Source organism: Topomyia yanbarensis, chromosome 2, assembly GCF_030247195.1.
Source record: "Topomyia yanbarensis strain Yona2022 chromosome 2, ASM3024719v1, whole genome shotgun sequence".
Lineage (NCBI taxonomy): Eukaryota > Metazoa > Arthropoda > Insecta > Diptera > Culicidae > Topomyia > Topomyia yanbarensis.
In genome coordinates, this window is record NC_080671.1 from 454,547,781 (window position 1) to 454,572,816 (window position 25,036).

General features: G+C 41.5%; 1 protein-coding gene across 8 annotated transcripts in view; it reads left to right on the top strand.

Annotated features, from left to right (window-relative positions):
* Positions 1 to 18,036, top strand: part of LOC131685859 (inverted formin-2) — a 231,775-nt gene extending 213,739 nt beyond the window's left edge. For 7 of the 8 annotated variants that reach the window (XM_058969866.1, XM_058969863.1, XM_058969865.1 and 4 more), the window contains 9 exons: positions 872 to 1,019; positions 11,277 to 12,334; positions 12,396 to 12,496; positions 12,558 to 12,807; positions 12,870 to 12,996; positions 13,061 to 13,313; positions 13,370 to 13,832; positions 14,027 to 14,337; positions 14,402 to 18,036. In XM_058969866.1, coding sequence (XP_058825849.1) covers positions 872 to 1,019; positions 11,277 to 12,334; positions 12,396 to 12,496; positions 12,558 to 12,807; positions 12,870 to 12,996; positions 13,061 to 13,313; positions 13,370 to 13,832; positions 14,027 to 14,337; positions 14,402 to 16,458 — 4,768 coding nt within the window. In that variant the 3' untranslated portion in view covers positions 16,459 to 18,036. The remainder of the gene's footprint in view (positions 1 to 871; positions 1,020 to 11,276; positions 12,335 to 12,395; positions 12,497 to 12,557; positions 12,808 to 12,869; positions 12,997 to 13,060; positions 13,314 to 13,369; positions 13,833 to 14,026; positions 14,338 to 14,401) is intronic. The other variant, XM_058969869.1, reaches the window with a different exon arrangement.
* Positions 18,037 to 25,036: the final 7,000 nt, after the last annotated feature.

Consider the following 25,036-nt stretch of genomic DNA (forward strand, 5'->3'; position numbering starts at 1 on the left):
TTTTTGTCAGTTCGAGAGCCTACATAACTAGCATATCCAGCGTAGTGTGTATGTAGGAGAGAGCGCATGGTCTTCCTGTTGGCTATAGGATGGCAAAAGTCACACTTTCGCTTTTTCAAGTAAAACATATCGTACGGGCAAGTTCGTTCCGAAGGGCAGGATTAGAAGTGCTAGTGCTAGGATCTTAAAGGATTAGTGCTGGAGGATGCTCGTTAAACACTATAATCCTCCACTGCAAGCAATTCCGTAGTCGGTGCTGGTGTTACGTTCAAGGTAGAAAGAAGCGATTAGATCTAGCAAAAGTTTCCCGAAGCTGAGTGTCTATATCAATAATAAATTGTGTTTGCTACGGACCAGAGTTCTTCCAATTGCATATACAGGGACGGTTGGTTATGTGTTTGGTATAAAGCATTGTGTTGCTTTTATAATTTCCATTTGATTTCATCCTAAAATGGTTCTGATTCTTTGGTAAGAACCATCGCCCAAAAGCAGGAATCATATATGCACATAGGGGGCAAAATTGAAGCTTTGCAATACAAAAAGAGCTATTAAAAAACGATAACTATGAATATAGTACAAGAACTGAGTGAGCTGTGTCGGGAAAAGCTCTCCAGCCTCGGCGTACGGTTTTCCATCAGTTGAGAGCGAAGATTGCGTGATTTGTGGTAAATTTTTGGTATTAGTAAAACAGCCACCGCCACTGCCATATCCACCCCGAAAAAAAAGCACATTCGAAACCGAATCCAACAGAATTGGAGCTCATTTAAAGTCACGCTACTGGCATCATCAAATTTTCATTATGGTGTTGATCCGCCGATTTCTGTATTTGTTTCCCCATGACTAAATTGTATTTGATGGTTTTTTTTTGTAGGCGTATCGCCAGTAACGTACCGGACATCGGAGTGCAAATCGACGTGTTTGACGAGCAGCGAGAATGCGACGAGTCACAAAGCCTGCAAGGGCCCGACGGAATAAATTTAAATTCGCATCTTGATGTCTTCTACGCGATATTGCGACAGGTAAGTGCGATCGAATGTTGCTAGCGGTAAGAAAGGGATGTGAGACGCGTAAACTAAGCGAATACCGAAGGGCGGCCTTTGATCTGAAGCCGAATGCGGCAGGATCGGAATCACCGGATGAGGTCAATGAAAAGTTTGTTTGATTTTTTTTATTCAACGAAAATTAGCCATTAAATGTTGTCATGTACAGCAGCAACGTGTGATGCTTTGTGAATATTAAATAAGGGTTTTCTGCAGTTGGTGCCGGTCTGTCGATTGGATAGCAATGTTGTTCAAACGCCGAGAGATGGAATGTGGAAATGCATACAGAATCTTATATGACAGTTTTGCGATGTAAGCAGACGTGTTGATCGATATTTTCACTGTTATGATTGCGACACATGCATTGGAGTGATAGCCGTGAGGGGAATATATTTTAGGAATACCTTGGCGTGAGTTCCACACATCTTAGATTGTCGGGGAACCCGAACACCGGAGACTTGTTTCATTACCAAAATAGTACTTCCAATGCAGGAGCTTGTTTCTTTTAAAATTGTGCAATCAAAGACTTTCAACTTGGATTTGGGTGATCACAATTTGATTAGTCGGACCTCGAATATATGGTGGTACGCTACCTAATCAGTACAAAGGCATTACCTTTCCAGTTCAGATCATCATGATCACGCAATGGATTGTTTTGTTCAGTCAGTCACTCCAGACTTTTTGAGGTTCATCAGGGATTCTGCTCTTTCTAAGTATTGTACCATTTTTTTCAGTATGGAAGATGGTATGTTTTCTATTATGAAGCAAGGTCCAAATCGTGTGCTGTACTGTGATCCCTTTCTCTGTGAGAAATACACATAACCTTTCAATATAGCAATATAGGAATCAGGTGCTTGCATTTGCACGTTAAAATATCCATTGCACTAAATGGAATGAAATAATTTTTGCACTATCGATGCTACTGAATTCACACAATGTACAGTAACACGAGCCTGGAGGTCCACATTCGATAATTACGCGATATTATCGCTAAGTATTTTTCTAGCATTTGTTGAGCCCCCAAAGAAGTATTTGCAAGATTTTAGGTTATCTGGAAAAAAATAACGGCTTCGTGCATACTCATGCGAAAGCTTTTAATTTTATCCTTTTAAATAGCTTAAACTATGTTTTGAGAAAACTTGCGATAAGCAGTCAAAATTTAGAAAAACTGCCATTGAAGTCGCATGGTTACTACTAATACACATTTTGAATAATCCATTTTTAACTGGAAAAATTACAAGAGGTCAAACACAACTTTCGAATGCCAATGAAATGTGATCTACGAGGTTTTCACTAGCGATCAAAAAAGAAGCCGAGTGGAAAGAGTGGTTTCTGTAGTGAAAGTATTCAGATTGTTTAACATTCAGTAAATATTACAACCTAATAAAATAAATCAGTATACGTATCTGGAGCTATTTCATGATAACTTACTCAGTAACTGCCAAATTTAGTAAACACAGTTGAGTTCAAACTTACTTCATTCCAGTCATTTGGTAACACTGTTTTGCTTAGAATTTGAATTGTGTTTATTCATCTTGACTTTAGTCCACCTTTTGTTCTAAGCCCAGCCACTATATAGTAGGACGAAAATAGTGAAATCGAATGATTAGCATACAATTTGTAATAAATGACAATTGACTAAAATTACTGTGAAGATCGATAACTCAAAAAAAAAAATAGAAGAAAGGGGCCATACTCTAATTACGTAAGGGCATATGGGGGGAGGGAGAGTTTCAAAATATCTTACTAATTCTTATCTGAGGGGGAGTAAGGGTTTGTCCTTTCTTACGTAATATCATAAAACACGTTTAAAAAATTAAATCCATAAGAAAAATATTCTTTTTAATAAGAAAATTTTCATTTGTGCCATATAATCCTTGTATATCAAACAATATGAGTAATTTTTTGGCTCTTGGTTGTACATTGTTCTGTTCGGGAACTGGAGTCACAATATGCCTTACAAGTTAAGAAGTGTTGATACCCTTCGTGTTGTTAGACCGACTTTGTCCTTTTCAAACGTTCGATTCAAACCCGCAAGGTATCTGGAAAATGTTTTAACATGCGATTGTTTAAGATCTTGAATGTCGAATATTTCCAGAGTGTGAACTGTATTTTATTTCATGAAAGCGTCACAGCTGGAACTCAGAATAAATTCATGCCAGAAGAGGTTATAAACTCTTTTCAATTCTACATCACAAGAAAATAGATTCAAAGGAAGTGTAGTATAGCACATAGATCTAAACACTGGTCGCAGTGGTTCGTCGGCTTTCGATATGTACTGTAAAATTAGTGCAAAGTGTTGTAATGACGTCGTAATAAACGAAAGAGAAAGTAAACAAAGAGAGGTTCTCAATGTTACTTACGTCCTATTGAAAATTTTCTCTAGAGTTATTCTTTCTACTGGGCGAGATTGGCATGCAATTGAAATTCTGCAGATGATTACAGTTAAGTTTTGAGTTTTCTTGTAATAATTCTATACATATCGTTTTCGCTATCTTATTATTTGATGAATTAGCAATTCGATTTTTTAATTACGATAATCATGATAAGATCTTATGTAAGGGGAGGGGTAGTTCACCAAAATCTTACGAACTCTTATCTGGGGGGAGGGGGAGGTTGAAAAGCTCTAAAAAAGCCTTACGTAATTAGTGTACGGCCCCAAAGTGTTTTATTACAAATTTACCCTAGCTATAACAACATAAAACCCTAGCTATTGCAAAACCATAATATTCGGAATGCCAAGGGTTGACCGCATATATTCCAACTATTACCTGTTCGATTTTCTTCTCCATTGGAAACATATTTCTTTTGTGAACAAGTCGCACTAAAAAGATGGGATTATAGAATTGTCTATCACAAATTATATTAAAATTAGTAAAAAAGTGAGAACGCTGACTTTAACGTGCCATATCTGAGCTGTTTGCTCGCCGATTTTAAATCTTTCTTCACTGTTCGAGATGGGTGCTGGTTCACCGGATCGTGGTAGAAAAAAAGTGAACTATATCGGTGGTGATATCGTGGTTAGTGAACACTCGCTTCGGTACTGTGACTAATATAAAAAGTACTCCATACGTTTATTTTCCGCGATAGACAAATGCGATGTATTACGTTTCAATGGTTTTATTCGACTGACTCTCCCTGTCCTATTAAACCTAGGTCAGAGCGATGAGAGCTAAAGGGAATCAAAATCTCCTCTGCTTTGTGATATGCAAAACGAGAGCGATAGATCAAATCTCTGGGTAATTAATTTAAGGTAGACTAACAAATTGCGGCGTGCGCGTGAGCATTCACCTTTAGACAGATATGTCTTTTGTAAAAACGCTAATTACAAAATAGAGTTAATTTTTTAAATTGTAACGACATATAATTAGCAAGGGACTGGAAGGTGAAGTATTTTTCAAATATTAAGAGCCATAGTACTCAAGGGAGAGCAAGGATTTGAAGTAAGAAAGTTTAGAAAAGCGTGGAGTAGGGACAATGAACAAGCTTAGAGTTTCCCGGTTACTTAGCTTTTTGTCTTCTGCAGCGCTGGAGTCAGGATCTTTTGGCATTAAATGCGAATCACCTGAGTCTGCGGCATGTCCGGACAAGCGTAAAGTCAATTTAATGACCTATGCTGTCGGAGCCGACAAAAAGTTAAGTCACGGAAAACTTCCACCCTAAGCATTGTGCGACGATGAAACTCATTGAATGAGTTAGTTTTTGCCCTCACTAATTGCCATTCCGGGGTGTTTTATTTCATCGACTCTTGTGTCTGCCTCAACAAGTTGTGCATATAGTCACTGTGTGTTGATTGAACACGGCGTCGGCAGCTTTCACCCAAAGCTGCTGGATGGATCCCCATCGCGAAATTGTATAACTTGTAAATTAAAGTCAGTACTGGCGTGATACTTTTATTAAAACAATCATATTTCAGCCACTGGCCGACCCATTTAAATTATTCTTCCTGTAATAAAACCCTTGCAGTTTCTACACTTGTGCTGAATGATAAATTCTTTATTTTTAAAGTCGGTTTAATTTTCATATAACACGCACCGGGATTGGATAAATTTTTTCGAAATTTAGTAAGTTTTGCGGTTTGCTATTTCACATGTTCACTCAACAGTTCTACATATAACATATGGGCAATATTATATAAAAATGTTCGTTAAAATGTAGCGAATCACAGTATTGTATAAAGAGTGTACGGAATTGAATTACATTGCTGTAACTTTTTTCCATTAGATATTTTCTACTGAAATTTTGGATAAGGTTAGCTTTAAGTTTCACTAGCAATTGTGTGGCAGTTGCGAAAATGGAGTCGAAAGACGTCTCGCACATACCTAAAATCCAGATATAACCAAAAATTGGTCTCTCTATACGGTGAAATATAACAAGCACGTAATGGACGCTTTCAAGTGGAATCCCAATAATTCAGTGAGAGACGTGGCGGAAAAACTGCGAGATGCAAAAAAATGTGAAGGACTACTCAAAAAATCTTAATAGAAACCTTTGAGCCGATTCCTATTTCCACCAAGAGTCTGTGCTCCGAATTTGAAAAGTCTAGCTACCGAACCAACGATTTTTCGACAATTTTCGTGGAGATTTAATTTTAGCCGCTAGGTAGTACTGTATGCATCACATTTTCGCTAGAAATAAAAAAAAATGGAAAGATGATTTCATTATCTACAGTTTTATCGAAGACTGCAAGTTAATCCAACTTTGATATGAGAAGTTATGCAACTTTTAACGAAGTGATGTCTGGGTCAGTTTAGTAAAATGTATGTTTAGATTAATTATAGTACATATTATGAATCATCTTTTTGCTATAAAATTTTAGTTCCACATTTCATCGAATAGAGGGCGTCATCACTAACTTTTCAAAATAAAAAGACATACAATAAGGGCAATAAGGACGTATTCAGAAGAGTTACTGTAAAATACATAGCTTTGTAGGAGATACCTACTTTCTATCTAGATTCATCATGTTTATTTCACAAAATCTATAGTTCTTGATTTCAATTGCACTTAGAGTTCAAAATACGAACTAGTGGGTTGTCTCCATGCAAATTATACAACAATCTCATGCAAACTTCGAGCGGCACCTACTCATGTCCGAATTAGTTCAAATAAGGAGCAAATTAGAAATCGACTGGGGTGGGCCGATAGCGGGTCATTTTTTTCTTATCACTCTACTACATGCGTACAAAGTTCAAAAGGCGTCAACTCCCAATAAATGGCAGAATACAGTGAAAAAATCACGTGCGCGGGATTTCTACACTCAGACGAAATCGCATTGTCTCGCCATGGATTTATATGAAAGCATATGTAGCTTCCCATGTTGCTTTGCTTCACTGCTCGACATACGAGGAAGTTAGAAAACAGAAGATGTCTAAGTTTGACAAAAAAACATGATTTGGAAGGCAATTTGCTCGAGTGGAAAATGGAGCACCCTATTCGTGGCAACCGGAAAATCAATTAGCAGATGTACTTGGAAAAATGCCTCCAAAAGTGTCTACCTCCACTTTTTCTAGCTGGATTTAGACTCGTGCCATAACTCGAAAGACATTCTGAAAGGGTACAAGGATAGGGAGATCAATTTCGTGCCGAAAGATCTTAATCCGACTAACGTACTGGAATTACGGCCAATTGAGACATTTTAGGCCATCATGAAGCAGGTACTGCGGAAGCAGTCTAAAGTAGTAAGATTGGATACTGGAAATAACTAAAATTAACTCTAATGTACAATCTTTTGCTATCCACACGATTAGGATTTAATTTAGTGTGACTATTTCTTGGAATATAACCTTTAGAATGATTTTATTATCAACCTAAGTTCGGACCCCCAAATCCCGAGGTCTCTGACTTTGGCCCTGAGTGTCAATGCTTAAAGACGGCACTGCTTAGTACTATCTAGCTAAGTTAAAATCGCCTTGTGCGACAATTTCATCAACTGCGTTAGAAACTTCGAGGATATTAAAAATCGAGATTCAACTTATTCGATTTCACAAACACGATCAAGTGTAATATTTGATGCGCACAAAATAAATTACGGTCACCACGCTCAATTGTCGCTCAAACCACTTCAAGGCAGTTCCAAGAGGTATTATCCACAGCACGCGAATTTAAACTGGAATTGGATGGTTTTTCTCTAGGTTGACTATTAGAGCAGCTCGCATCCTCACGTTTTCGTTTTGGCGTGCTGGTAACAGGATAAAAGGTCATTGTCCGACTTAAACAAGACCATGGTGTATTCATCAAAGGGGTAATCGTTTTAACGTCTTCTTTGGAACATACAATGCTAACTATATTCGTCAATGCGGCTATGGCATCCTTCCTTTTTTTTCTTGAGCAACTTCCGTATACACGACGGTATCACAACCGGCCGATACGAGTTGTGATCGGTGGCCGATTGTCGTGGTTTTTGGATAGCGGTGACACTAACTTATCTCCAATCGTGTGAGGCAATATTACTGTCATGATTATATTGGGTAAGACGGACAGGTGGGGTAATACGGGCACATGGTTAGTTTAGGGATATAACATTAAAACTTCAATTGTATTGTATATGTCCCCTATCATTATGAGTAACCTTGAATTATGAAACACTTAGTAGGCATTGAATACTGCTAAACGTGTACAGTTTAAGCAAATATTGATAATCAGTAGTGCAGTTTCGTGTGGATGTAATTTTCAAGTTTCCGATTTTAAGGTTTATCGATGAAAAAATCAATTCTTTCGCGGATTTTTTCCTTTATTTCGATAAAGTAACTCTTAAGTGACTTCTTCGTGGAAAATAACAGGTAAGTTGATTAATGCATACAATAAGTACAAACGTTTAAAAAATATGTGTACAGGTGGGTCAAGACGGACAGTCTTGATTAATTCTATTGATTCATCCTTATAAGAATCTCTCGCGCGTAGATTTTCAATTGGATAAATAAAAATTTTCTTAGCAAAAAAAGCGGTCGGATTTACCCCAATATTTAGAGGTCGGATTTGCCCCACAGCGTCATTTTTCATTACGATGCAATTAACAAATATATGAAAAAGGTTGAACTAAATTCATCTATGCACTTTGTAAGACTTAAATCAAAGAATTTAAATCCATTTACATTTATTATGCAATCACTTTAACAATCAGCAATATCCTGTAGTCAATGATGCACAAAAGTCAAATCAAAAATTGTAAAAACACACATTTTGTCGTATGAGCATCTCAATGTAGACTAATAAAATGCTGTCATACCACCATTATGATTATTTTCGATGCTCTACACGACAACATTGATATTAGTTTGCGTAGTGCTTCTGATTTTTGGTAACAGAGGGGGGTCGGGTTTACCCAACGGTCGGATTTGCCCCACCTTACCCTATAACCGTGTCTCACTCTAATTCTCACATGCACACATCAGCAAGACACTATCCCGATTCGAGTCTTGGGCGTGTATTTACCGCTCTTTCTCTCATTATGGTTTATCTTTCGTGCATACATAATTACACAGGTAGAAAAGCAAACGAAGGATAGATTTAGAGAGTTCAGTAAAACCTTTGCAACGTTGTTCGCTTCGTACATCTACAACGTATTTGTGTTCGTTCGTTTGTTCATTCGGATCATAGTCGCTTATGTTGAAATCAGAGCCAGAGGCGCATCCAGGGGGAGGGTCCCTCCCCGAATTTTTTTTAACTTCTTCAGAAATTTTAAAACAGTTTCACTCATTCCAAAATCATTTCAGACCAGATTCGACCACAAGAAACTTATTAAAATTAAATGAGGGTATATTACGTATTGTATAAAGAACATTTCAAAATCAAAATTTTGGACCCCCTCCGAAATTTTTTTCTGGATCCGCTCCTGATCAGAGTTATTAATCGTTAACGAGAATGCGAAATCGGAGGTCAAGATACCACCACCAGATACCAAGATACATGCCTGTATTCACCAAGCGTGAAATAAAATAAAATCATACCAACCCTTTTACCCTTTCCAGTATGACTCATATATCTAGGCCTTATTCTCCATAGTGCAGTCGCGTTTTAAGGGAGAATGTCGATAGCAGCTAAGCGAAAGGTTTTGCCTATAATTTTTACTTGACAAGAAAAAATATTCATGCCTGTCATCGAAGGAAGGTTAATTGAGTAGAGAAAAGAGCACTTGTTGATCCCCAAAAGTACTCCTTCGTAGCGGATTTTTTGATTCATAGATTAATATAGAAATCAATCGTGGAAGTTTAACTCAATGTCGAATATTATCCAAGTTTCGTATAATACAAATGCATCTCAAATATTACATTTTTGAGTGCATCGATTTTCGGGATGATAGTTCTGCAATTCCACTGTAGAACCAGAATCAATTTCATGACTTCCTTCGATGATTTAGCCATCGAATGATAAGTAATCAAAAATGTTCTTACTCCAGGCAGAAAACAACTAACAACTAATTTTCAAGAGAATCAGTAGTATTGAAAGTTTTTATTATCCAGTCCATCAGACTAAAAAACCAGGAGTTATTTGTTTCGGTTTTTTTACAGCACTTTCAATTCCAAGTGAAGTCGTTTTCGAAATTTTGGCCATTACAAGGATGTTTAGAAGAGGAAATATTACTTCTCTTCCTATCAATTCTGGGCACTCCAGCATATCTCGACAAACATGTCAAATGGTCCTAAGTGCAAATGAGAGCCTCTCTTTGTTTACTTTCTCTTTCGATTATTACGACGTTAGCATAAAACTTTTCAATATTGTTTCAGGATATATTAAAAAACTCTGATTTCGACTACGTAGACGAGTTATTCGCGAAAGAAAACGTAAACAAAGAGAAACTGTCATTTTCACTTAGGACCATTTGACATATGTTTCCTTTTGTGGATTATCATAGTCGCCCTCGGATGGAGTCAAGAGTTTAAAGAGATTCGTTGAAGGTGGTATAAGTTTCTCTAGCATTTTGCGAAAGATTTCTCGGAAAGGTTAGAGCGTTTTTTTTCCTGCGTAGCTTGTACGCCGAACATGTCGAAATATCAAGAAGTTTGTAAGCACAGTAAAATGCATTTCAGAATTTTTACAGCAAGAATCATCCACATGATTGTAGCCGCACTTTCTACAATGGGTTACTGAGTTTGCAATTAAGGTGATGACAATGACCCGCGGTGCAAACAGCGAAAGAGGATGGATACAGCGAGGTTACCCGATAAGAATTTGATGGGGGTATGATTACTGTTCATCTCCTGCAAATAACACTGAATGTATACTCCTACAATCCGGTATTTGCACAAATTGAAGTAAGGGATCTCAAAATCAACCAATCGCGTACTCTATCGGTGCACATCAAACTCTCATCTGTGACAATACCATCTATCTCGACTTCCCGAGCGGATATGTAGACGCGATAGTCCGTAAAGAGCTTGCAGTTAGCAGCATCGTTTGCCTGATTTGAACTTGTTATGATTACCCTTAGTTTGTCCGAGTGAACCTTTGATATTCCGGTCACAGCCGAGAAACAATCTAATTTTAAAATCTTCAAACAAGTTCAAATATTTAGTTTTGTCTTTGGGCTGGAAAAATACCACAAGGAACTGGTTGCAAGTTCTGGATATCGTTTAGGTCGGGGAGATTTAGAAGTCGATCCTCGCTCAATCGTCGACTTCATGGGAATGCGTCATCACTCGGGATTAGCACCCAGGACAGGAAAGAAAGAATCGATAAATGTGTTTAGCGCATATCTTGAAAAGCGATTTCTCACAATGCATCGATACGGTACGATTGATTAAAATTGTGTATTACGCAAATTATTTAATTCCTATTGATATTGATATCGAATCGCTTGGACTTGAACCACAGACTAACAGACATAACACTATGAGGGAATTCCCTTAAAAAATATCGATCCGGTAATTTTCCCAGAACACTAGCTCCACCTTTTATTCACGGTCCCAAACACTCATTTGCTGGTGGGTTACTCCTCAGGTTTGGGAACAATTTTTCAATAGTGGTTTACCCCCATATGCTTGTTCATATATCAGTGACGCCATAATTTAAAAAGCGGCCACAGCCCCAACTACAACTATATTTAAAATGACCGTTAAAGTGGGCGAAGCATTATTTTCGAGTGTTATGTCTGTTAGTCTGTGCTTGAACGTCCTGATTCCTAGTAGTTATAAAAACGTAATTGAAAAGGTACTTTCCTCTGATAAATATAAATGAAATTGATCTCATCCACAAATTTCTGGTTCTCTTACTAATCAAAATCCATTCCATCCACAGGTCGCCGGTACTCCGCAGGAGATACCCTTTCTCAGCATATTGCAGCACCTGCTACAAATCGATCCGAAGGAGCCGATCAGCGACATAATCTGGGACACCGCCGAAACGCTTGTGCACCGTGCCACCCTGCTCGAAAACAAGGAAGCCTCCGTACGCCTGCTTCGTGCGCCCAGCATTCAGAAATTTGCTTGCCCCCACTGTCGGAGCGATATCACTAGTCCAACCCGAAGGCAATCGGTGGGCCCCCAAACCCCGGGACCAAACACAATTAGTTCAATACACTCACCACCATCGTCCTTCGCGGCAGCACCGGCGCCGCCTCCGCCTCCTCCACCCCCCAACTTAGCTCCTCCTCCTCCGCCACCTCCTCCACCCTGTGCCCCACCTCCTCCACCCCCACCAATGGCTGGTGGTCCAGCAGCACGCGGAGGACCCCCGATGCCACCACCTGCACCTCCCTCACCTAATCTACTGTCTGTGAAAGCCCATGAACTTAACCGACCAAAAACTCCCGAGGCGCAGGTTGAAATTATCAAGCCACTGCCTCAGCAGGAAACTCCAGTCCCCAGATCCAAAATGAAGACCATCAACTGGAACAAGATTCCTCCTCAGAAGGTATTCGGAAAGCCAAATATCTGGTCCATCGTAGCTGACTCTCACCAAGATAGTCCTATGGCCGATCTTAACTGGGACGAAATGGAGGGGCTTTTCTGTCTACAGCAAACCCAAGGCTCGCCAAAGCTTGGTCGAGAAACTGGCAGTGGTGGAACGGACACCTTGGAACGAAAATCACGGAAAGAGAATGAAATTACTCTGCTGGATGGGAAGCGTAGTTTGAACGTCAATATCTTCCTCAAGCAATTCCGATCTTCCAACGAAGACATCATCACGCTGATCCGCAACGGTGAACACGAGGACATCGGTGCGGAGAAACTGCGTGGATTGTTAAAAATCCTGCCGGAAGTTGACGAACTGGAGATGCTCAAATCATTCGACGGTGACAATAATAGGCTAGGGAACGCGGAAAAGTTTTTGTTGCAACTGATACAAGTGCCTAAGTATGGGAATCAATCTACCATTTTAAACTAGTTTAGTGCTTCACAAATTTTGTCGTTTCAGCTACAAGTTACGAATCGAAAGCATGTTACTAAAAGAGGAGTTTAAAGCGAATTTAATTTATCTGGAACCAAATATAAATGCAATGCTTTACGCGGGTGAAGGTGAGTATTGGGTGGCAAACATCGCAAAACTTTAATAACTACAAATTCAATTCCATTCCAGATCTGATGAACAATAAAGCCTTACAAGAGGTTCTATACATGGTTGTGGTCGCCGGGAACTTCCTGAACTCGGGTGGATACGCGGGCAATGCTGCCGGTGTTAAGCTGTCCTCGTTGCAGAAATTAACGGACATTCGGGCGAATAAGCCGGGTATGAACCTGATACATTTCGTAGCACTCCAGGCGGAGAAGAAGAACATCGAACTGCTGGAGTTTCCCGGTCAGATGTCGACGCTGGAAAATGCTACCAAGTACAGAATAGAAAATAGGTTTATAATTAGATTACAATTACAAGCGTTTGTTTTGATTGTAGAACGACTGTGGAGCAGATAAGTAATGAAATCAATGCCATAGACAACCGAATTAAGAAGATAAAGCGACAGATTGAACTGCCAAAGACGGAAGAGGAGATCAAGTACCAAATGGGGGAGTTTATCACAGTATGAAAGTCTTTAGCTCTCAATCATTGTACGTATGATATCAAAACCAATTTACGTATTACAGGCTGCCGAAAGGGATATTCAAATGATGCAGCGTGCGCTAAAAGAACTGGAAGCAATGCGTCTACTGCTGGCTGACTTTTTCTGCGAGGATGTTGCGTCATTTAAAATGGAAGAATGCTTCAAGATATTCCATAACTTCTGCGAAAAGTTCCAACAGGCTGTGAAGGACAACGAGAAACGACGGATTCAAGAGGAACAGGCATCACTCCGTCGGAAACAGCGCGAAGAGCAACTGGCTCTCAAACGACGACAATGTAGCTATTTTGAACTCAAAACTTCAACAGATGATCATATATTTCTATTGTTACAGCGAACCAACCGGGAACTCCAGTCTCTGACTCGGAGAATAGTCTACTGTTGGATCCGTCCCAGTATGACATGCGATACAGTCCGGCAATGTCTCGAAGACGAATAGGATCGTTTGCCAGCAACGGGGAACCGGTGTTACTGCGAGAAGACTGTGCCTCTCCGGATATCACACCAAACGGGAGTCTACGCAGACGTCGAAGTCGAGTACTGTCGGAAGAGGATGAAGGCAATCTCATGGACTTTCTTCGTTCGTCTGGTCATGAAAATGGCAGTCGGGAGAGGAAATCCGTATCGTACGGTGGTAGTCTCGATCGCTCCTGGGCACGTCGAGCACGTTCCGGTAGTGGCAGTAAAAAGCGTCCAGATCTGCTCAATGTGGACTTTGGTAATGATCGGGAACGTCCGAATTCGCCTTCGCCACTAGTCGAATCGAAGCCTCTGCCAGTGGAAGAAAACAAACCAAGGTATACATTCAGATTTAAATTTCTTTGTGTGCTTGTTTTGTGTCTCTTTTGAAGTAAGTGATTAACTAAAAAAACGGGGATATGGCCGGTTACGAACTTCAAAACTAACACTTTTCTCGGGAAATGGTCTCTACTTCAAAATGAGATTTATACTTGTTCTAATCCCATTTGTTCTCAAATGCTTACGGAAAAAGAATTTCCAGGGAATGGCGTCAAAAGATCGAATCGTGGCTGCAGGCGAATGAAGCGGACGAGAAGCAGAACGAAGACTACAAGAAGAAACGGAAACTGCTGGCAGTGAACCGTCGATCATATGAGACTGACAATGAGAGCGATCGAGGCAGCAAGCTTGATCCTCTGCCAGAGGAAAAGCAGCCTTCTGTGACTTCGCCCGAACGTCCTCTTGATCAGTTACCAACCAGCTATGAACGGGTGTATCCCGATTGGAGGCCATCTAGTGCACTAGAGAAGACTGACGTTCTAGGAACCATGGAAGCAATAGCAGGTAAGATTCCGATAGAGACAACTTTCCGAAAAGGGAAGATATAACGATTTCAATTCTATTCCAGGAGCTGTCCCGTCCACTCAGGATAAATCGGCTCTGCGTAAATCTAGTTTGAACAGTCAAGAAGACCCGGATAATCGCCGGTATCGAAGGCAAAGGTCACGTGAAAGTGTTCCACCAAGCTCAAGCCTTCAGTCCATACTCGAGGAAGACAAGCGCAAATCAGTCATCCAATCGCTAGGCGATCGACCACCATCTGATCGGTTACAAATTTACATTCGTCGAGGTTCGGACAACACCTCACAACCAGAGAGTACAGTAACTTCACCAAAACCATCCACAAGCACAAGCGAAGACAACAAGCAATCCATTTACATTCGTCAGACCCTTGGAAGCGAGTATTCCAAGTCAAAATCCATTCCCAACGCTGAAAAGCAATCGATTTACATCCGGCCGAATGACAACACTCCGTCCACAATTTCGTCGATCAATTCGTCCTGCACTAGCACAAGCGATAATCAATTACCAGAGGTTATCCCATCGGTAGCACCTCCACCACGAAGAGCCCGTCGAACGCATCACATCTACGATGAAAAAACGAACAACAAAATTGAAATTGATTCCGATAACATCGAAACACCACCATCCATTCGGAAGAGTTTCAACCGCGATCATCAAACCCCCATTAACAGTAGCTCCTGTCGGAAGATCCACTCTTCATCGGACCAGGCCAACGAATCCGAATCGAAAGGTCTTGCCGAGCCAGAGGCCCTGGGTGATGGCCAGTTCGATCGCTTTTCGTCAACACGTCGAACGCGACGTTTCAAACGACCCGTAGATCTAAGCAGTGGCAACGAAACTACCTCGCCGGAGTCCCTGCCGGATAATCCGTTGATGCTGGAAACGGTTCGAAATCCGGTGGTAGCCGCCGTAGCAGAAATTGAATCTACCGAGAAACAGAAAGAACTGCGTTTGAAACGCTGGCAGGATAAGCTAAACATATCCAGCGGAGTTGAAGATCGAAGTAAGAGTTCGGAAGTAACTGCTAGATCAACACGAACTGGGCGCAATTTGAGTAGAATAAGTCAAGATGATGTCCGGCAGGCTATCCGGAGTCTTAAGTCACCTACGCCAGAAAGAAGCTGGAGCCCACCGAAGGAAATAGTCCGGGAGGCTCCAAGCACTGTGAAGGTAATTAGTCATGAGCTGAACGACGAAGGATTCGAAGAAACACAAAGTCTAGTTTCCGATACTCCCTCACACGGCAAAGAAAGTACGTCTTCCTGTAACGAATATGGATCTGATTTCAAAAACAAAAAGGTTATAAAACCATCCGTCAGCGGAATGGATAGTAGTCCGAAGAAAACTCCCGTCAGGACTAGTCCGAATCTTCCCAGTTTATTGATGAACAAAAATCAGTCTGCCTTGGAGCGTAGTAAATCCCTGAGGGGGACTCCGCCATCTCTAGTCAATAAGAATCTGTTACCACGTCGAACGAATTCGATGAGAAAATCTGACTCACCGTTGATTGGTGCGAACGTCACCAAACATCAGCTGGATGTAGAGCGGAGCAATTCACGAACCAGTTTGCGATCATCGCGCTCTTCGCTGAGCAGTGCGGTGTCAACGAAAACAGTCAAAAAGGTGCCATTACGCCCAAAGTCATCACCACTCACGACGACCAGTGGTCCGAGTGCCATTCCCACGTCACTTTCCGCACACACGTCACCCGTCAAAAGGCCTCTGAGTGCCGGTAGCTCCAGGGTACCCCTGTCGGGAACACCTGCAAGCCGTAGCAGCTCCAGTGGTTCCAGTATAGGACCGAGCTCAGCAACGATGGCAGCTGCCAGAAAACCTCCACTAAAAACTACCGTTTCCAGTGCCCTGGGACCTAGCACTAGCTTTAAAGAAAACCAAAATCAAAATACCATTCGTAGTAAGCTGCAAATCAAGACGGCAAGTAATACCAGTATCGCCAATTCGGGTGGCGGCAGCTCGTCCGGATCGAATGCTACGACGACCCGAATCAGTACTCCTCGGAGTACTGTAAGTGCGACGTCTCGTACCGGAGGTTTCATGCGTCCGACCACCTCCAGTGCTACTAAAGTCAAAGGAAAATAAATCTAATCTAATGCGAATCGACGGTCGAAGGCAAAGACGTTTTTTGCTCCGGCAACCAAGAAGCGCTGCAATGAAAATGCAAAAAATTATGTCAAACCTTTCTTTTTTCGTTCTATTCCATTATCTTTAAGTCAATGCAATACAATTTTGGACTTACCTTTGGCAGCAATAATACTTACAAATTGTGTTTTCAACAGGAGCTCGTCACCTGTCGGTGATCGTTGTATACAACTTCTAGCAGCTTTACTTATGCAATTGATCCTTCACTTTCGCTTATTTCGGGCCAAATTAAAACAAAACTAATAAATAGAAATCTCCGTCCAGCAATGTCCTATTTAAAACCAGTGGAATCATACTCAATTCAATCGGAGTGACTATCAAACCTACTTTTAAAATTGACGATGGTTTACACGTTACAAAATATATTTTTTCGAGTGGTTTACAATGCACATTATCATTCATAAATAGGATGTGCTAGCAAATGCCAAATAGAAATCTGTTAAAGCTTTGCATATTGATACCCCAACAAGGAATCAAAATTATATTTAAAATCACAAGTCTGTTGTTTAATCGAAATAACATTACCTTAGCTTTTGTAAAAAACAAAAAAAATCTTGACTAATAAGTAACTGTATGCTACAATTATTAGGTGCGAATATTAACCGTTGTGTTTATTTACAAAGCTTTTGCTTTCACGAAGCACTCGCCGTTCACGCTGCGAATACGGTAAGGATGCAAGTATTATAGAAAAAAGTGACGATCAAATCAATGAACTTGTGAATGTGAGCGAATATGTTTAAAAAATACAATCGTTTCTTACCCTATCTCTCTCTCTATTAGACTTTATTTGACGGGGAAAAAGTCCCATTGATGAGCGATATTTTTACTCGTTTAATAAAAATAACAATCCAGCAGACGACGTGCACTGCAATAGTTGTTAAATCGTTGTAAACTGAAACCGAAGCAAGCCATTAAGCAATTTGTATAACAATACTACCAACTGTATAGGATGAAAATGAAAAAAAAAACGTGTGACGTTGATAGCTGTTAGAAACAGATAAACTTCTCTTCGCCTCTAAGCTAGATAGATTTGACTAAAAGAATTAAGACATTTTCTAAACAATCAAATGAAATCGCGTGCTGTTTGTCTCCGAGTAATATAACAAATAAGAAGTGAGTAGGCCTACCCTTTCCCTCTAATTAATAACAGTCTATTAAAAATATGTTTCGTGTAGCTGTACTATATGTTAAATTATCTGGTTTCGGATCAAAATTTTGGGTATTAACTATACATTTGACGCGTATTTTTCGGATAAATTGTATTGATCAAAATTGACCAGTATTTAGATGCTAACGCAAATGAGCAACAGGCATGCGATTATAAGTTATTGGATACTAATCGTACTAACCATAATTAAGCGCGCGCGTATAAAATGAAGCGAAACTTAGCGGAGAATAGAAACAAACGACCTATTGGGAGCTGCCGATCGGAACCCAACTGTTACTGGAACAGCAATAGACAACAATGTTTCAAGAGATTGTGTACATTTTAGAAAACGAAATAAATTTTTTACGACATCTGCCGGTTTCATTTGTCATCCGAAAAGAATTGTTTTCCAGTATATCGACTTCGGGGATGGTGTCACCAAAAAAGCAGCAGCGACTTTGTTCTTGCGGAATATCAAGTCATTTATACGCTTCTTCAGAACAAGCTTCGTGAATATTCCCCCGCAAATTGCGTTGGCGCTGCAAGCATACGGCTCCTAGCTTTATTGTTTCCGTCTATCTCCTATTTGTATTTGCTATAGGCTGATCCGTTACCCGTTTTTGAACACGAAACCACATGTCACATAGCGTTTATAATGTACAATTATAACGCACACTGTTCTGTATGGTTGTCCTCTGCACTACTTCTTCGTAGTATTACATTTGCTGAAGAAATTGTTCATATTAACAGGGAACGTTGGGTACGGTATGCCCGCAAAATTATAAGAGTCCTCTTGACGCGCTCTCCAGAACGCAATGGTTTTGTAATAATGGATCAGAATCAAGCGTCAGAATAGCCTGAGAGGCATCCGACTTGTTTGTAACGTTAAGTTGATTGAAGCCGAGCGATCCACTGTTTTTTATTTGTTGTGTCACTTGCGGACGGCTAAGACCGCTCACGGTCCATCTCACCACCAGGGTTGTCTTGTTCGTGGGTTTGAATTGCTGGATGTTACGTGGTCGTTTAGACGTTATATTTCAATAATGGTTTTCTTGATGAATGCTACAATTTGTTTCCATTCCGCCTCGTTATTTTCTTTTAGGATTTTCGTTAGTGGTTTGCAGTATTCCAGTAGGGGGTGTTCAGACCTCTCGTTATTGTATTTGGTACAGTAGTAGAGTAGGTGTTGCAGATCTTCATTTTCATCACACAATTGTCGTCGGTTTCCCATCCCCACTGGTGCCATCTTTCCTTAGTGCTGGTGTGGTCCGTGCGGATGCGGCCGATGATTATTTTTTCCTCTTTGCTGAGGTTTAGATTGTGAAACCAAATTTTTTCGCCTGGTGTTTGCATGAATTCCCGGTGCCATATACCTTTCTCTTCCGACGTTTGTTTGTACTCTGTTGTCCAGACGTCCCAGGTTTCAGCTTTCCCAAGCATTGTGGAATCAGAAAGCGTTAGGGAGTTGAAAGTTGTTTGAGGTCCGTGGGTGGCTCGTACTGCCTCTTCGTCGGCCCTTTCGTTTCCTGGGATACCTTGGTGGCTCGGGATCCATTGGATCTTGATGCTGCGGTTTACGTCTTCCTTTAGGGATTTAGCAATTTTGCGCGCCAAGAAATTGTCGCCCTGCTTTTTCTTGTTGCTGATAATCTGGTAAGCTCCTTTCGAGTCCGTGGAAATCACTGCTTTCCTGAATTGTTTTTTCCTTTATGAGTTGGATTGCGGAGAGGATCGCCAAAAGCTCGGCATTCGTGATGGAGTAATTGGGGTTGATTTTATGGGTGAGGACTTGTTGGTCTGTGTGGTTGAAGACTGCAAGTGCCAAGCCGCTGCTGTTTTAGATGCGTCTGCGTAAATGTGGTGGAAGTCGCGGTAGTGGAGGTCCTTCATTTCCAAAAATTTTTGCTGCTAGGTTTGTTTGCTGTAATCTTTCTTTTTGTTCTGGGGTTCAAGCATGTGCTCTTTGATGGAGTTGTCGGTTCTGAAATCGGACAATTTTTATCTGTTGAAGTAGGGCATTATCCTGTCTTTTGGGTTCAGTTGGTGCACAATGAAGTTGAATTTGGCGGCGGTTTCTGACCAGTAGGAATCGTTTCTCGAATCGTTTCTCGTTGCTCTGCCAATGAACGGATATAACTGGTTGCTGTGGTACGTGTTTTTCAGTAGCTCTTTCAGGGTCAGTTGCTCTTTTCTGATGTTCAGCGGCATCTGCCCGGTTTGCTGCACTTTTGGAGACGTTGATTCATGGTTCTAGCTTCTCGAGACCTGCTTGGAGCTGGATCAGGTAGTTGTTGGCCTTTTCAGTTGCTTCTTCCAGGCTAGTACCAATCACCACCACGGCAAAGTCGTCAGCAAACTGGACGAGTTCGCATCCATCGAGAATGATCTGATGCAGATTAGAGGTGTAGAAATCGAAAAGTATTGGGGATAGTGGGCATCCTTGGGGAAGACCTTCGCTGATCTCTCCGTAGGCGACTCCTTCTTGTGTCTTGAGGATGAATCGTCGTTCGTTGAGGTAGGTATGAAGCCAAGAAATTAGCTTGTTTGGAATCTCCAGGGATTTCAGGCTATCAAGGATCTTTTGGAGATTGACGGAGTCGAAGGCCTGCGAGAGATCTAGGAAAACCGCGATGGTATGCTTCTTTTCTAATTGGGCGTCTTTAACTTTGTTTGATGACGTAGTTGACGCAGCTCTGAGCTGAGCAGTGTTTCCGGAAGCCGAACGATCGAGCAGGATGCAGGTTTCCTATTTCTGCTATCTCATTCAGCCTGCTGTTGATCACCGAGTTGATGAGCTTGAGGTTGGCATTCACGAGGGCGATGGGCCGGCTAGATCCTGGACTTAGTGGATCACCCTTATTTTTGGGGATTGGTTTTATCTGGGTGGTTCTCCATCTGTCGGGAATATCTTCGGAAACAAAGACTTCGTTTAGCATCTCGCATACCTTTAGCAGCATGTCTGGTCTGAGTTTTATGAGGATGCCGTAGGACATTCCGTCTTCTCCTGGAGCAGAGTGGGCCTTCTTTATTTGTAGTGCACCTAGTATTTCCTCGACTTGTAGTGCAATTTCGTACCCGTTCCAGTCGATGGGGGTCTCTGATGTAGATTTCCGGACCGCTTTGAGTTTGCCATCGCAGTAGTGTGTTAAAAACTGTTCTGCCTCCTCTGGAGTTGTTTCCGGTTTCCTATTTACTGGTTCTGTGAGCGTTCTGTCCGGGCCTTTGTTCTTTAGCTGCCTTGGGGAGGTGTTTTCGTTCACGGCCTCGGAGAGGTCTTGACAGTACGCTCGCTGTGTCCTTCTGATGAGTCTCTTTAGTATTGCTCTTGCCTTTTTGCAGCTTAATGTGGTTTGTCATGGTTTTGTGTCGGTTATAGTTTCGCAACATTTCTCGCTTGGTCTTATAGGCCTGGTTTATTTCCTCTAACCACCAGTGCTTAAGGAAGTTCCCCTTTTTGTCCTTAACAATGAAGCTGGCTTTATTGATGCACTCTTCGAAGATTGTTTGCATTTCCGCTATGTTGTGAATATATTGCGGTTTTAGCTGATTGATCAGGTCCGCTGCTGTTTTTGTTCACCCGTTTCACTGTTCCTGGAACTAACGGGATCTCGCTTCCTATTTCTAGTGCGATTGACAGGTGATTGCTCCCGAATTCCTGTGGGATCACTTCCCAGGATGTTTTTGATGTTAATCCTCCTGTTGCTAGTGTAAGGTCAATTGCTGTACTATTCCTGTTGATCGCGGACATGCACGTTGGTGTGCCATCGTTGAGTAGTACGAATTTGGAAGATTCCAGGACACTATTGAGCAGGTTTCCTTTGGGGCAATTCGACGAACTAGGGTCCCAGCTTTGGTGATGACTATTGAAGTCGCTCCCGATGAGGATTTCTCCTTGGGTGTTTTGGAGCGTCACGACAAATTCCAGAAATTTCCTTTCTGATTCAAAGTCAGTGGAGAAAAACCTTTTGTAAGCTTGATCCCTACCGCTTCAATAGACAAGACGTCCTCGAACTGAATCATTTCGTAGTCTAGAGTCTCGTGCACCAGGATGCCTACTCCCCCGTAGCCGTGATTTCGTCTGGCGGATACCAGTCTAGTGTACCAATCTGAACGGATCTTCCTTTTTCAGCCAAATTTTCTGCAGCAGTGCCACGGTTACTGAGTTTTTCCTGAGGAAGTGGCTGAGCTCTTCGCGTGTTTCGACAGAGCGAAGGCTTTGGACGGTATGCTGCAGGATTTTAAGCTTATTACACGCCACTGTTGCAGTCTGTGTTGGTTCTCGTGGGTTCTTCTTCGGAGTGCGGATGCCCTTCAATGATCTATCTCGTCCAGTAGATGATCCCTGTATAATTCTGATTCCACCTGTTGTATCCTTAGTTGGTCTGACTCTACAATCACTTGACATCGTCCCGCCACGTACTGGTCAAAACGCTTACAGGCAAACAAAATCGCTAGACATTCGCGTTCGATGGGTGCATAATTGCTTTCAGTTTATGTTAACGTCCTATATGCATATGCCACTGGATGCCCTTCTGGGAGCAAAACACATCCCACTCCGCACTTGCTTGCATCGCATTGGATAACCAACTTGAGGGAGGGATCATAATACCGAAGAACTGGTGCTTGGGCAACTAAACGCTTGATTTGTTTGAAAGCTTCCACTGCATGGATATCCCATTCAAATTCTTCATTTTCTCGCATTAGCCTTCGAAGCGAAGCACTCACTTCCGCCAACATCGGCAGATATTGTCCCAGGTACGTGACTAAACCCAAGAATGTCCTAAGCTCCTTTTTATCCTTCGGGTTTGGTATGTTCAACACCGCTGAAACTTCACTCGGATCCGGTTTAACACCTTTTTCTGTCAAAATATGACCATAGAACGGAACTGATGAAAGTGCTATCTTGGCCTTTGAACGGTTTAGCTTTAAACTCCTCTCTCGAAATCTCTGCATAACTGCTTCCAAATTTCGGTTTTGGTCCAGCATGGCTTGTTCCATCGTATCACCACAGCCAAATACCACGACATCATCCGCTAAACATCTTACCCCACGAATGCCAGAAATAATGTGCTGTTGTTCCTTTTGATAAATTTCTGGTGCACATGAAACTCCAAACGGCATTCTTTTCCAACGATAAACGCCCATCGGATTCCAAAAGGCTGTCACGTCGGCGCTGTCCTCGTCTAATTTAAGATGCCAGAATCTGTTTTTAGCATCCAGTACAGAGAAAATTTTTGCCTTGGTGAAGTCTGGAAGCATTTCCTCATTAGTTGGAATTTGATGGTTAGCTCGTTTGATCGCACGATTCAAATCCGGAGGGTCTAAACACAAACGCAGCTTATTTCCTCTTTTCACCAAAACCAGATTGCTCAGCCAACTCATATGCTTATTGACAGGGTTAATCACTTGTTTTCGTTCAAGTTGATTTATTGTTGCTTTCAATTCTGGAAGATACGCTAGAGGGATTCGACGGGGTTTTTGCTGCGCTGCTGCAATAGAGCCCCTCCCCTTCAAATACGTCCGCGTACTCAGAATGTGTTCACACTCTTGCTGTAGTGAGTGCATGCTGTAAATGTCGTGAACTTTAATAATTCCGAGATCGATAGCCGATTGCGAGGACAATAATGGCGGGCATGTTTTTTTACCATAATGAATGTTAGTCGCTTGGTCCCTTGCTTCCATCTTATTTCAAGTTCAATCTTTCCTTTAGGTGTGATAACCTTTTCCGAGCAGCACCTCAACTTAATGTTAGTACCTTGCATCTGACTTGACGGGCAAAGCTTCTTCAGATCCTTACAGCAGAGAACGTTCACTCTTGCGCCGATGTCTACCTGAATATCAATTGACTTCACCTGTCCTTTTACATCTGACACTTTCAACTGTACCATTATTTTACCGGTATTACTCGAGCCTTCCTTGTCCAGCTTGGCTATATCAACGAACTCACAGTCCTCTTCGGTCTCAGATTCTCCTGAAGATGCTGAACTGTCCTCCATTTGACGCACGTTTCGTCGCGAAGGCTTTCGCTTATCATTCTTTGAGTGACACATTCTCGTGAAATGATTTGCCTTCCCGCAACCGAAACATTTTTTTTTCCGAATGCAGGGCATTTGTTTTTGTCACGTATATGTTTTCCGCCACAGTACTGACATGGTCTGTCGTTGACTTTTGTCGCCGTCACTTTGAAAGTGGTTCCCGGATTTTCCTTACTGGTTGACATTAGTTCGATCTTACGGGCGAGCTTCTCGATTTGATGATGTTCGTTACTCTTCTTCACCATTTTGGCCACTGAAAGGTCTCCGGATTTGACTAGTTCTCTTCTCATCTGATGGTCGTTAATGCCAGCGATTATCATATCATTCAATAGTTCCTCCTGCTGCACAGCGTCATAACTACACATATTTGCTTTTTTCCTGTCGTTTAACCACAGGTTTAACGAAATCTTCAATTTGTTTATTCTCCCACTGGTGCAGGGTATTGAATTCTGCTCGTTCAACACGACGATCTCTTGCCGGGGTCAATCGTTCCTGAATTTTTCCCAAAATTGTATCAGGCGTTGCTTTTTCCGCTTCGGTCAAGTTCATCTCTTCCACTAGCATTATACTCTCCGGCCCCATGACGGTCATGAGCAAAGCTACTTGCTGATTCGGTGGCTTTTTTCCACACTCGTCGCCAGAGCGTAATAGACTCACTGTAGCTTGAACATTCTAAAAAGCTTCTTCTTCATCTGCCCCCAATTTGAGAGCTGCCGGAACGGGGATACCGCTCATTTCGAGATATTATAATTCTTAAACGTGTAGCAACGTTTTAATTTCCAACGTAAAACAGCTTCTCGACGATAATTAAATAATACTCGCGTGAAAATTGAATCTTCTGACATCATGTTTACACGAGGTGTGTCTTTATTGTCTGTTTCTATTCAACTGGCTTGCCCTGAGAATGCAAGGTTGTTTTATGTAAGGTGTGCCTAAATACAACAGAGACTAACAGACATAACACTATGAACGAATTCCCTCAAAAACATCGATTTGGCGATTTTCCCAGAACACTAGCTCCACCTTTTATTTACAGTCCCGAACACTTATTTGCCGGTGGGTTTACCCTCAGGTTTGGGAACAATTTTTCACCAGAGGTCTATCTCCCATAAACTTGCTCATATGTCAGTGGCGCCATAATTGCAAATGTGGCCACAGTCCCAACTACAAATATATTTAAAACCAAAAGCAATGTCTGGGGAAGCAAATACGACACCGTTAACGGACTTTACTTTCGGAGAAAGGAGGGGAGTAGAAAGAGAAGGAAATACCGAAAAGTGATAAAAAAAGATCAATCAATTTTTCAAGTGTAGTTAGTAGATACAAATACTAAGTA